General features: G+C 38.2%; 2 protein-coding genes across 2 annotated transcripts in view; both read right to left on the bottom strand.

The window, feature by feature from the left end:
• Positions 1–583: 583 nt before the first annotated feature.
• Positions 584–5,525, bottom strand: LOC149813367 (uncharacterized). The gene is made up of 8 exons (XM_089990777.1): positions 5,436–5,525; positions 3,895–4,436; positions 2,297–2,426; positions 1,960–2,204; positions 1,669–1,872; positions 1,481–1,573; positions 1,267–1,374; positions 584–1,167 (listed from the first exon to the last, which is right to left on the bottom strand). Exons 2-8 carry the CDS (start codon positions 4,426–4,428, stop codon positions 820–822), a joined length of 1,662 nt encoding a protein of 553 aa, XP_089846903.1. The 5' UTR covers positions 4,429–4,436; positions 5,436–5,525; the 3' UTR covers positions 584–819.
• A 2,161-nt stretch (positions 5,526–7,686) lies between these two features.
• The window catches only part of LOC149813366 (uncharacterized), a 37,911-nt gene continuing 33,348 nt past the window's right edge, over positions 7,687–12,249 (bottom strand). Inside the window, exons 3-8 of the mRNA XM_089991261.1 lie at positions 9,565–9,697; positions 9,247–9,491; positions 8,952–9,155; positions 8,767–8,859; positions 8,553–8,660; positions 7,687–8,459 (exon numbers count right to left, since the gene is read on the bottom strand). Of these exons, the coding sequence (XP_089847387.1) occupies positions 8,013–8,459; positions 8,553–8,660; positions 8,767–8,859; positions 8,952–9,155; positions 9,247–9,491; positions 9,565–9,697 (1,230 nt within the window). The 3' untranslated portion in view covers positions 7,687–8,012. The remainder of the gene's footprint in view (positions 8,460–8,552; positions 8,661–8,766; positions 8,860–8,951; positions 9,156–9,246; positions 9,492–9,564; positions 9,698–12,249) is intronic.

Here is a 12,249-nt window from a genome sequence, read left to right as displayed (position 1 = left end):
TCTAGAGCAAGTTTTGGAGGCCAGATCAGGTGCAATCACATTGCACATTTTTTATGTGCTGCTGCACCTGAACAGCCTCCATCTTTCCAGTATGGCTTCTGAGCTGTGGGCCCCAACAGCAGATGGTGAGTGTTCAATTCATAGTTAGGATTCAAGAGATGAACTCTTGATCTACACCGTTGTCCAATCAATTGCACTAAGGACCATAAAGATTCTAGTCTTAAATTCAAACACAACAAATGGTTTTTCACAAGATTAAGTAAAAAATGTACTAACAATAATGTTTGGGAAGAAAAAAGAAACGTCAAGACAGTTTCACCAGACACTTTATTTCTAAAACCAGAAACATAAATCTGAATGTTTTATACCACAAGTTTTACTAAACAGACAATGAAAGGAAGGTTTCACCAGACTAACACTTTAACTAAAATCAACAACAAAATCAAGGGGAAATGACAAGAAAAATGCCTTTAGAAGAGGATTTGAAAGACTTTAGACCTATGAAGGATTTTCAGACACGCGAACACAGTAAAATACACATGTATACAACCACTAACGAAAATACAGGGAACCCCAAGAATAGGTTCCATAGTCAATTGCAATATATGAAAAAACTAAATATCTACATAATAAAATATACAAAAGCACGATAAAATATAGATTGGTAATGGCTCAATAACTGGAATAATCCTGAACAGCAAGCATCCATACCCCAAAACAAACAAACAACCAATGAGTTATACCACAACCATGTCTGATCATTTGGTATTCTCATATACATATATTTTGCAAGTTTACCTTTTAAGCAAAGCGGCTGCCTTACAGGGCATTCGTCAAGATATCCATCATCTTTTGTATCTGCTGTTTCATTTTTTCATTCTCTTGCCGCAGCTGTTGGTTTTCTTGCCACATTTCTTTCATCTGCCTCTGTAGATCATTTATCCGTTGTTCTGCAATAGCTGCTCTTATTGCAGACCTAGCAGCTTCCCTTGCAGATTCAGCATGGCTTGGGGTTTGACCCCGAAAATCAGATGGGACAGGACCCAGTCCATATGTTAGTACACGGCCACGCTGATCTCCTCCCATAACTTCAGAGAAGATGTTTTCATGGGCTGTCTTGTCCTGTGATCCCACTGGAAGCTCAGACAACAGTTTGTTGAACTCAGCCTGCGGATAAGGTCAAGCCTTAATTTAAAAATATGAACTGCAACTAAAGTTTATAACAAATAAAAAAGGAGATGAGAAACACAGGGTCATAAAGCTTACAATTATTTCACTTGTCCTAGCATTCACAAATTCTCCACTCTTCTTCTTATGGGTCTTTATGAAAAACTCAACTTTGCTAGGCTCTGATCCGTCTCCTATTTGAGCCTTCTATCCTCATGAAAGAAAGTAAAAATTGATTAGTTTCATCTTCACCATTTAGTGGAATGAAATTACATGCAATGCTAACAAAATATGAGAACGAACCATTAGTTACCTCCTCCTCACGTATACGTGCATAGCTCTTTGTGCCTGTAGTGTGAAGACAAATTTGCTTTGCACGATTGGCCTTGTTTCTCTTGCTCAGCTTCTAAAATGTGGAACAAACACAAACTATCATACCTCCAAGCATGTGAAAATTACATCAAAACTTACCATTTCAACTAAAATATTCTCAGCACATACCACTCCCTCATCAGAGCTCCAAAAGCGTACGAGGGCCTCCCATTGGTACGGCAAAACCCGTTCATCACAGTCTGCCAATCGCTGCTCATCCGTCTCATGATTGTCATAATGCTCTTTCTTAAGTTTAGACTTCCAATTTTTCCATTTTGTTGACAAAGACATCATAACCCAACGCCTCATACAATAGTCAATTTCAAACTTTTCCTGCATTAAATGAAACTCAAAATCATGCATAATCATATGATAAAAAAAAAAGGTTAAAACTGAAGACAAAAAGCTTGCTATCTATACCAGAATAGCTTGCCACATCTCATTCTTATATATTTGTGGCATCATCCTCCAATCTTTGTAATTAAGTGGAGAAATGCACCCATTACGTGCTAATGTGCCCATGAAACTTGATAGTTTATTTGCATTATCACCAACTGCTTGCCCAAGTTTGTTGCATATTATTTTAATCTTTTGACCTTTTGGTAACATCAGTACATCCAAGGCTCGAGTAGGGCCTCGCTTCCTTCGTGGATTAAAAGCCAAATCTATTCATGAAAAAACATAAATTAAAAAACAAAACTATAAATAAGCATAGAAACATGCACTGCAAATGTGAGACATGGCATCTAAACTATACCTTTAGAATGTGCCTGCAATTTATCAGCTGACAAGGGTGTTACTGTTTGGGACAAGTGGAGTGGACTAGGTTGAGATTCCTCCACCAAGTTAGTGTTATCAGAAATCACATTGGACGCCTCTAGAACTGTCTGTTTGAGAGCCATTTAGTCAGTAATTCAAACAACAAATGTTTGAAATGCCAAGTACATATATACATAAAATTAGGTATACAAGATGCTTTAAGTCAATATATTTAAATAATACCATGTATTTCAGAAAAAGACGAGGATATTTCAGATAGCATTTAACTGTAAATAAGTCGCGATAAACCCATGCATATGGTAAGACCTACTTGAGACTGTGCATGCACTAGTTTAAATTATACACATATTAGCACCAAACTAATACACACTTACATACACATATACTAATAATTTGCTTTCTACAATTTAATAATTATAATAGTAGATCAGGCTCATTTTAATCCAAAAGCCATCACAATAATGACCAGAACTGAAAAATGTCTTCCTCTCCAATAACGTAGGTGAGTGGTAGAAGTATGATAATTATTGTTCCAATTCCAAGCATATCAATCCAAAGCAATATAGCTTGTTTATCACCATAAGGATAACCTAGCTTGTTTATCTCAATAAATGTCAATATTGTAACTTGGTAATCCTCAGCAGGTATTTCCTTGTGTGTGTGTGTGTGTGTAAATAAATAATTTGCATGTGGTACACACATGCATGTATCAAACATCCTCAGAAAGGAGGTGCATCTTTGAAGGGTCTGTTTGTGATGGCAGATACCAATTTTTTTTATACATTTAATAAGTTTCATGTTTACCAAAGCAATACAATGTAGTTATAATTTTTTTTATTATCTACTAACTGGTAGTGAAAGCAGATTGGCTACTTCAAGGCAAAAGCCCACCCTAAAAGATGATCATGAAGAACCTCAAGGATGTCAAATTTAACAAGAAACATTACAAGGCACGATCTGTACTCATTAGAATTTTTATGGTTAAGATAAAGCTAGGTTTCACCAATGGTACAATGACAAGAATGAACCAACATCACCCAAAGTTTTTAGATTTTGAAAGGAAAAAACTACATAACCATGGCTTCAATGCTTCATCCTACGAAGCAAGAGACTAATTCAACATTTGTGAACCTTGTGGACAAGTAGACTTGTATAATGTTGTGTCCAGTGCAGACTTGCAAATGAAAAGTATGTCCAAGAAATATGACAACAACAACAACAACTACGCCTTTATCCCAAAACAATTGGGGTCGGCGATATGAACCAAAAAAGAAAATCATTATGGGTCTTCCACATGAATCCTTCTCCTCCAATCATTTCTATCCAATGCCATGTCCTCGGTGAGGTTCAAAGCATTCATATCCTCTAAACTCTAACGACTTAACAATAGATATGGTTTTTATAAAGCACTTTTAAAATCCAACGTAAATTTTTTTCAGCATTAATAGCAGCAGTTTCAGAAAAGCATCCTTTTTTACGTACACATAGTGGCTCGTTGACTTGATAGAAGCAACAGAATGCCACTAAACGACTTCTTTGTTCTAGTGTTGGATGGAAAAGCAAGCAAGGTGTTACCATTTTACTCATTGTTGAAGGCTCTTGGCGGGTAGGGAAAGCAATCGATAAAGCATCAGCATTATCCTCATTACCACAGTAATTACTATCGTTGCCATCAGAACTGGCCTTGCTATCATCATTAACATCATCATCATGATCAGCCACATCAACAACACTATCATCACCACCAGCTTCCACACTGTGACCATAAGAGGGCCCACCAGATGAGCTTGAGGTAGCATCTACGGACCGAGTTTCATGTGTCAATGTTTCATCCATGACCTTGGTCCTCATAGCATCTCCAGCGATCTCCGATCTAATGCAGTCCTCACTTCCTTTTGCACTTGGGAGGGGGAAAGGACCTGCCTCCGCACGACCCTTCTTCCTAGGCGGCATGCTATCAGTCAAGAAGCATGGCTCAACATGCCCTACTGCATTGGCACGTGATTGTGCTCTGGTAACCCTGCTCTGGTAGCTGGATTTAGGACAAGGAACTGTGCAAGCGCCAGCACTCAAAGGTGAGGTTTGTAGGCAGCGCTTCTTACGGGCCATCAGACCACCTAAAACTAAAATGCTGCAGTTAGTAATCATATAAAAAGAAAAACTGAAATGCAAAATGAACTCTATCTACTTCATAAGCACATAAGTTATTGCACAAAAAGGTTCATGGATGAGGGACTTGTGAAGAAGCAGTAGAAACTGGTTCGTCTCAGAACTCGTGAGGATTAGAACATTGAAATATAACATAATTTGACATTCAATCGAATCTAAAAGTAGACATCGAAATTATCGAAATCAAACACCCCGATACGCGTTCATAACGAAGATCATCATCGAACTCTCATAAGCAAGTCGACCAGCTCTCGTAACAGAACAACCATACTATTGTACCAATCAAAGGCTACGTGTATCAAAAGTAGTAGCAAAATATCCCTGAAGAGAGTATCGACTGACTTGGGATTAACGCACAAAGACGGCGCATGTACAGGGAGATGTAGAGGCATTTAGCACAATAGAAATACTACACAAACAAATAACTTATCGTTGATAACTGATCCTTTTAGACAAAAGTTATCAACGATAACTAAGCCTATTATTTCTCCTACAGAACGACGTTCAATTCTTGTGAAGAAAAAGAAAAAGGGCAATGTGAATATGAAGAAATCTAATCAGAAATTAAGAAATAGAAGGGTGTTGGGGACCGATATTGGGATAAGGACGAAGGGTTCAGCATGACTAACACAGTATAACGATACCTGCCACGTGGTTCCTGGGAAAATGGATTAGTAACAAGTACCCGTCTTTCATTTGTAGGAAATCGAAAACCATGAACAGCAAGAGAGAGAGAGAGAGAGAGAGAGAGAGAGAGAGAGAGAGAGAGAGAGAGAGAGAGATCATCACCAACACGAACTGTACCCAAAACCATATTTCTTCCTCAAAACGACGGATCCCCAACAACTCGATTTACAGAAAAACACCCACTTTGGAGAGGAGGAAAACCCACAAAAACTGCAGAGGATAAGAAAGAAAGAAAGTGGGGAGGGGGAAATCGAGAAAACCTGCAAAACGGGCGGCGGGGAGAGTGCAGATCTGCAGCTCCCAAAGAGAGAGCGCTGCTCCCTTTTGGTGGGATTGCGGGAAAAGGGAGAAGCAGCGACGGAAGAGGGGTTTCGCTGCGATGGGCCGCTTCCCCGCTTCTTACTTTTTTGGGTTTTTCCAAAATCATCCCTATCTTTTTTAGTCAAAACAAAAAGGATCCCTCCTCCGGGTCCTCCCTTCTTCGGTGTTTCCAAAATCGTCCCTCTTTCTCCTTTAACCCTTCCACGTACATTCTACCGGTCAACACCATAATAACAATGGGTCGGGTTTAACCTGAAATCGACCCCTACCAAATCCTATAATGAGGTTCGCTTAGAATCCGGGTCAGAATCAAAGGGTCCAATTAATATATAGAGCCGAGTATGGTTTGTGAATTTTCATGCCAGACCCCGGCCCGACCTGAGTTCCGACTAAGATACATATCTTTTCAACGTAAAAAAGGATAAAAAAATATTATTTGACTAAGTGTGGTCCACGTCTGTGATTCACATAATCGTTATAGGATTCGGGTATGGTTTTTCTTATAGTGGGTCCGATTGGGCCAGGGTCCGAACCTGGTACCAGCATCTCAAATCAGATCTGGGTTCGGTCCCATGACACCCCTGCTGACAACTAGTGTGACTGTCCCGGCGTTGATTGGATATGTTCCAGATCCTGCCTGATCTGAATTTAAAACAGAAATTCAGAATTTTGTGCACATGATCCGAATCTAAAAAGACCCAAAAATCTAATATTGAATCAAGATCCGAATTGTATGTAGAAGTCCTAGATCAGATAAAAGCATATCAAAAGCATGTTTATTACATGTAAAAAAGCACAATTGGATCAGATTTTTTATCTGAATCCAAATTAGCTCCAACCTAAAATGCAGATGTGAATCTAGAAACAACCCATTTAAGCAAATCCCTGTCGGACCCAAATGCACATTCAGATCTTACTTGAAGGATCGAAAATAATAAGCCAGAATCAAATCGGATACCATACCGAGACATTTGCACCCTTAGAGTGAAGCAATGATCAACAAATTACTTAAAATATGTTCAATATGGATTAATCTAGTGGGATATGGACTTTGACATACGTCAGTATGCAAGACCTTATGTTCATTTAGTCAAAACCAACTTGGTTTCAGTTCAATATGCATGGTTGTCCACGGATCTGATATCTGACCCGCTTAGGTACACCCTGAAACCCACTAAACAAACATGTGCTCAGGTGCAGGTCATACAAGGAAAAGAAATGACATTATGAAACAAATCATATCTGACCCAATGCAAATGATATGGATCTATAACCGGGAACCTAAGGCAACGTGATCTTTTCATGTAGTCAGACCTAGCACAACCCATTTAGTGGAACAGGTTTGGTTTGGTTTAGGCCAATTAGATTTGACAGACCCGGGTCTTAGTTTTGGATGGGCCTATGAGTTGGTTTTAGATCGGGTCAGGTCAAGCTCATGAGAAAGCACTTATTTCCGTAATAACGTGAATCACTTTCTCACCATCCAAACGTGCCCCCATTGAATTTGAAAGTCAAGTTCTATCATGTAGAACAGCCAAATTATGGGTAAATTGGATTAAAGAAAAGAGAAGGATTAGACGGAGATAACTTGCATGATTTACTGGTTGGAGGAGAGATTTATTAGGCTTTATTTTAACAAGACATTATCGGATCGATAATCATCTTCAATTTGCAGATATTTTATCATTAACTTTCTATATTTAAAAGCTTATTGTCACCTTTTTTTATAACAAAGGAAGACACCATGGAGGGTAATTGAGGATGGATTCACGGACGTGTTCCACTTATAGACCTGAAACCATTCTCTCACCAACCGCTCTTTGAAGATGTAAAACATCCGAGTACCCCACCCCTGCCCACCAGGAACATCTCCCACCTGCTTTAACCAAGTGAATAAAGGGCCATAAATTGGATTCTAGACTTCAATTCAGTTACCAAAAAAAAAACTGTTCTTTGCAAAATTAAGCAAAAAATACTAACAATAATCATTTAGAAGAAAAAGAAAAATCAAAATCAAAATAGAAAATATCACCAGACAAAGTTTATTTCTAAAACCAACATATATTTGAATCTTTTATACCACAAGTTTTATTAAATAGACTGTTACAGCAGAGAAATGAGATAGCCGATGTGCAACAAGAAGATCCAAGATCAAGGGAAATGGCAAAGAGAAATGCTTCTAGAAGAGGATTTCCAAACAAATCAAAGATTCTAGATGTTTTATTCGACATACCAACACAGTATATTAACACGCCTATACACCCACTAATGCAAATAGAGAGAAACCCAAAACTAGTTTCTGCAATCAATAGAAATACGTGAGAAAACTACACCAGTCAATAACTGGTAGGCTGGTAGTGTGATCAATAACTGGAATATATCCTCGATTACACCAGTCATCCATTCCCCAAAACAAATAAGCAAGAAACAAGTTATACAGCAAGCATGTCTGATCAGTCGATATTCAAATATACATGTATTTTGTGAATTTACCTTTTAAGCGTGGGGCTGCCATATTAGGCATTCCTCAAAATATCCATCATCTTTTGCAACTGCTGTTTCATTTTTTCATTCTCTTTCCACAACCGTTGATTCTCTTCCCACATTTCTTCCATCTGCCTTTGTAGAATACTTGTCTTTTTTTCTGCATGCTGTTTCATTTTTTCATTCTCTTGCCACAACCGTTGATTCTCTTCCCACATTTCTTCCATCTGCCTTTGTAGAATACTTGTCTTTTGTTCTGCAATTGCTGCTCTTATAGCAGATCTAGCAGCTTCCCTTGCAGATTCAGCCCGGTCTGGGGTCAGAGTTGAATCCCCAAAATCAGATGGGACAGGACCCAGTCCATAAGTTCGTACACGGCCATGTCGATCTACTCCCATGACTTGGGAAAAGATGTCATCTTGGCTTGTCTTGTCCCATGATCCCACTGGGAGTTCAGACGACAGTTTGTTGAACTCAGCCTGCACATAAGCCCAAGTCTTAATTTATAAATATAAAAATCATCATAACTAAAACGTATAATGACTTAAAAAACTTGGGGTCATAAAGCTTACAATTATTTCACTTGCCCTAGCATTCACAAATCCTCCACTCTTCTTCTTATGGGTCTTTATGAAAAAGTCAACTCTGCTAGGCTCTAATCCATCTCCTATTCGGTATATCTATCCTCATGAAAGAAGGTAAAATTGATCAGCATAGCTTCATTTTGACCATTTATCGAGTCAAGTTTAAATGCAATGCTACCCAAAAAAGAGAACCATTAGTTACCTCCTCCTCACGTATACGTGCAAAGCTCTTTGTGCCTGTAGTATGAATACAAATTTGCCTTGCACGATTGGCCTTGTTTCTATTGCTCAGCTTCTAAAATGTGGAACAAACACAACTCATATCTCAAGTATCAAAAAAATTGCATCAAAGCTTACTATTTCATCTTCAATATTCTGAACACGTACCATTCCCTCTTCGGAGCTCCAAAAGCGTACAAGGACAGCCCATTGGTCAGGCAAAATCCGTTCATCACAGTCTGCCAATCGCTGCTCATCTGTCTCATGATTGTCGTAATGCTCTTTCTTAAGTGTCGACTTCCAATTTTTCCATTTCTTTGACAAAGACATCATGACCCAACGCCTCATACAACTGTCAATTTCAAATTTGTCCTGCAATACATGAAACTCACAAGCATGTTGCAATCACATAAGCAAAAACAAGAAAAGTTAAAAGTAGAGACAAAAAACTTGTTATCTATACCAAAACACTATGCCACATTTCATCCTTATGTTTCTGCGGCATCATCCGCCAATCTTTGAACGTAAGAGGTGCAATGTGCCCATTGCGCGCTAATGTGCCCATGAAACTTGATAGTTTATTTGCATTATCACCAACTGCTTGCCCATGCTTGTTGCAAAGTATTTTAATCTTTTGACCTTTCAGCAACATCAATACATCCAAGGCTCGAGTAGGTCCCCGTTTCTTTCGCAGATGAGGCACCAAACCTATTGATGAAACACACTACAAATAAGCACAGTAACATGGATTGCAAATGTGCTATATAGCATCTTAACTGACATTTAGAATGTGGATGCAACTTATCAGCTGACAAGGATGTCCCTGATTGGGATGAGTAGGATGGATTGGGTTGAGATTCCGCCACCAAGCTAGTGCTACTGAACATGGCATTTCTCACCTTCTGAATTGCCTGCTTAATAGCCATCGAGTTGTAAATCCAAACAGCAAATGTTCAAAATGCAAAGCACACACACACACACACATATAAGAGGAACTATCTGCCTAAGAGCCATCTACAGTCCTATATCCAAATAGCAAATGTTACAATTACCAAGGAGAGAGAGAGAGAGAGAATAGTTGAACATTGTCTCCAAAAATGTACAAAGGTTAAGAAAAAACATTATTACCCATAGATAAGGTCATAAAATGGGTTTAACATGGTTCATTAATCATGAATGATGCTTAGATCAATAAATTAAATATTACTATATATTTCAGAACCAGATAAAATAGGATGTTCTAGATTGCACTAAAATGTAAATAAGCCGTGATAAACCTATACATATGGTATGACCTACTTGAAAATGTTCACGTACTATGTTACATTTTAGCAGCAGAGTTGTACGCACATGCATACATATATAATAAATTAGTAACAAAATTGCATTCTACATTTTATTCTGATAGTATATCAGGCTCCATTTCGGTCCCAAATCCATTACAATCATGATCAGAACTGAAAACATAGTTGTCATCCTTTCCTATCACTTAAGTTGTAGATAGGGATGTAAACGGCTTGGGTTTGGATTTGGGTTGGATATCTGACTGACCCAAATCCGTTTACTCGGGTTTGGTAGAAAATCCAATTCGATTAGAAAATCTAATCGGACTCGGTTTGGAATCCGATCAGATTCTGAGTCGGATTCAGGATCACAAGAGAATCGAGTCGGATTTTAGTTACTGCATCAAAAAGTTACTCAGAATTGGGTTTGAAAATGAGATGCCTCAGCACAACACATAAACAGCTAGTGCTAACCACTCAACCGCTTGCAACCTATGTCACATAAGTGTGGGTGTGAAGAGTGTGATCCCCACTAAATAAAACACGTAGATCACATCTATGGTGCCAGATTGAGTCAAAACAACTTGCGCCTGAGTTTTGTCTCACTGATACCATATGGTGTGTGTACCACAGGCTTATCCTATATATATATATATATATATATATATATATATATATATATATATATATATATATATATATATATATATATATATATGTGTGTGTGTGTGTGTGTGTGTGGATATGTATGTGTGTACATATTTATAAATATAATATTAAATAAAACTGAGCTCGGTTAGGGAAAACCAAGTCCAGTTTCAGACAGAAATGGACCTTGGTGCAGCTGACCGCACCTGACACTGGAATTCGTCCAAGTATCACACCCACACCGATGCGGGTGTGATGCAGGTGCAACAAGGGTGCACTGCCCTTTTGGAAGTTTCCATGCTTTGTTTGTACAGTGAAAATATAATTTTGATAAACACAAATCCCACCGAAACTGCCTCTTGAAGCGGGATTCTGGTTATTATTTCAAGAGTCAGATTCGGATTCAGTTTGTGTTTTTCTATTTATAGTATGATACTGAAGATGGATGGATTTTTTGAGATGTATTGGTTGGTGGCAGCCATGAAAGATGTCCTAAACCTCTAAAACTGTATGTGGTTAAGGCCCTAAGTATGTACCAGTGCTATAGATACATGTATAGGTATCAAATATAGTTGAAAAGGGGTGAGAAGATAGTGGCTAACCTAAGATGACTAATCCGGGTGAGAAAGGAAGTGTTAATGTAGAGGAATCATCGAGTGGGCATAAATCCTCAAGTGGAGGGCTATCTACCTAGGTATGGTCGTGAAGATGTCAATTGGTGCAAGGAAGAAATTAGGCTTCATCAATGGAGGGGTGAAGAAGCCTTTGGATAGTGATCCTAGTTTTGCTTATTGTGAAAGTGAATTATTTCTTTGAAGACTCAAACTTCTTCACTAAAGCTCTTCGTCTGATTTTCCTACTTCGCAAACTTTCGGTCATCTCCCCGTAAAGTTTGAGGGGGGGTGTTAATATATATATATATATATATATATATATATATATATATACCCGAGAGGGGTATTTTTGTCATTTTACATAGTTGTTTTTAGAAACAACTATTTTATTTAAATAATTCTTTTTGGTACTTTTATTTTGTTTTTTCTTTTGAATAGGGATTCACGCATAAGGGGCCCCACATAGAGTCGTTGGGGGCTCCCAACGTCTCTATGGGGAGCCCCCAATGGCTCCCCTTTTTCAGCCCTCATTTCTTGTATAAATAGGGGTCTCTACCCTATGTATTTTTAAGGCTTTTCAAGCTCTCATTCAATAAAGTTCATATATTTTTTATGTGTTGCCTCTTTGAAGGCTTCTTGTATTGTCCCTTAGTGGACTATTTCTATATTCTCAATTGTGGGTTTGTGCTTGTCCATTCATTGGACCATATGAATGCATTAAGCATTCTTGTTATACCTTTCCGCACACTTTCTAACACAAGACTGGAGTTAATATGTTCAAACTCTCCATCCAAGCCCATAAAGAAGTCTAATACTCTTTCTTCTAATTCTTCTTTTCTTTCCTTCATACATACAACACATTGAACCTTCACAAAGAAGCCAAGTTCATCCCATAACTTTCTTAGCTCATTGTAGTAGACA

Source organism: Nuphar pumila, chromosome 16 (assembly GCF_984573655.1).
Source record: "Nuphar pumila chromosome 16, dmNupPumi1.hap1.1, whole genome shotgun sequence".
Lineage (NCBI taxonomy): Eukaryota > Viridiplantae > Streptophyta > Magnoliopsida > Nymphaeales > Nymphaeaceae > Nuphar > Nuphar pumila.
This window is presented reverse-complemented; position numbering and strand designations above follow the sequence as displayed.

What these genes read in the sequence shown, in the direction of transcription:
- LOC149813367 (XM_089990777.1), bottom strand. Translation starts at nt 4,428, where the DNA reads ATGGCCCGTAAGAAGCGCTGCCTACAAACCTCACCTTTGAGTGCTGGC. An exon ending in CTTCAACAATGAGTAAAATG is followed by an intron (nt 2,427 to 3,894) that starts GTAACACCTTGC and finishes GCTCTCAAACAG; the next exon opens with ACAGTTCTAGAGGCGTCCAA. An exon ending in AGATGTGGCAAGCTATTCTG is followed by an intron (nt 1,873 to 1,959) that starts GTATAGATAGCA and finishes CATTTAATGCAG; the next exon opens with GAAAAGTTTGAAATTGACTA.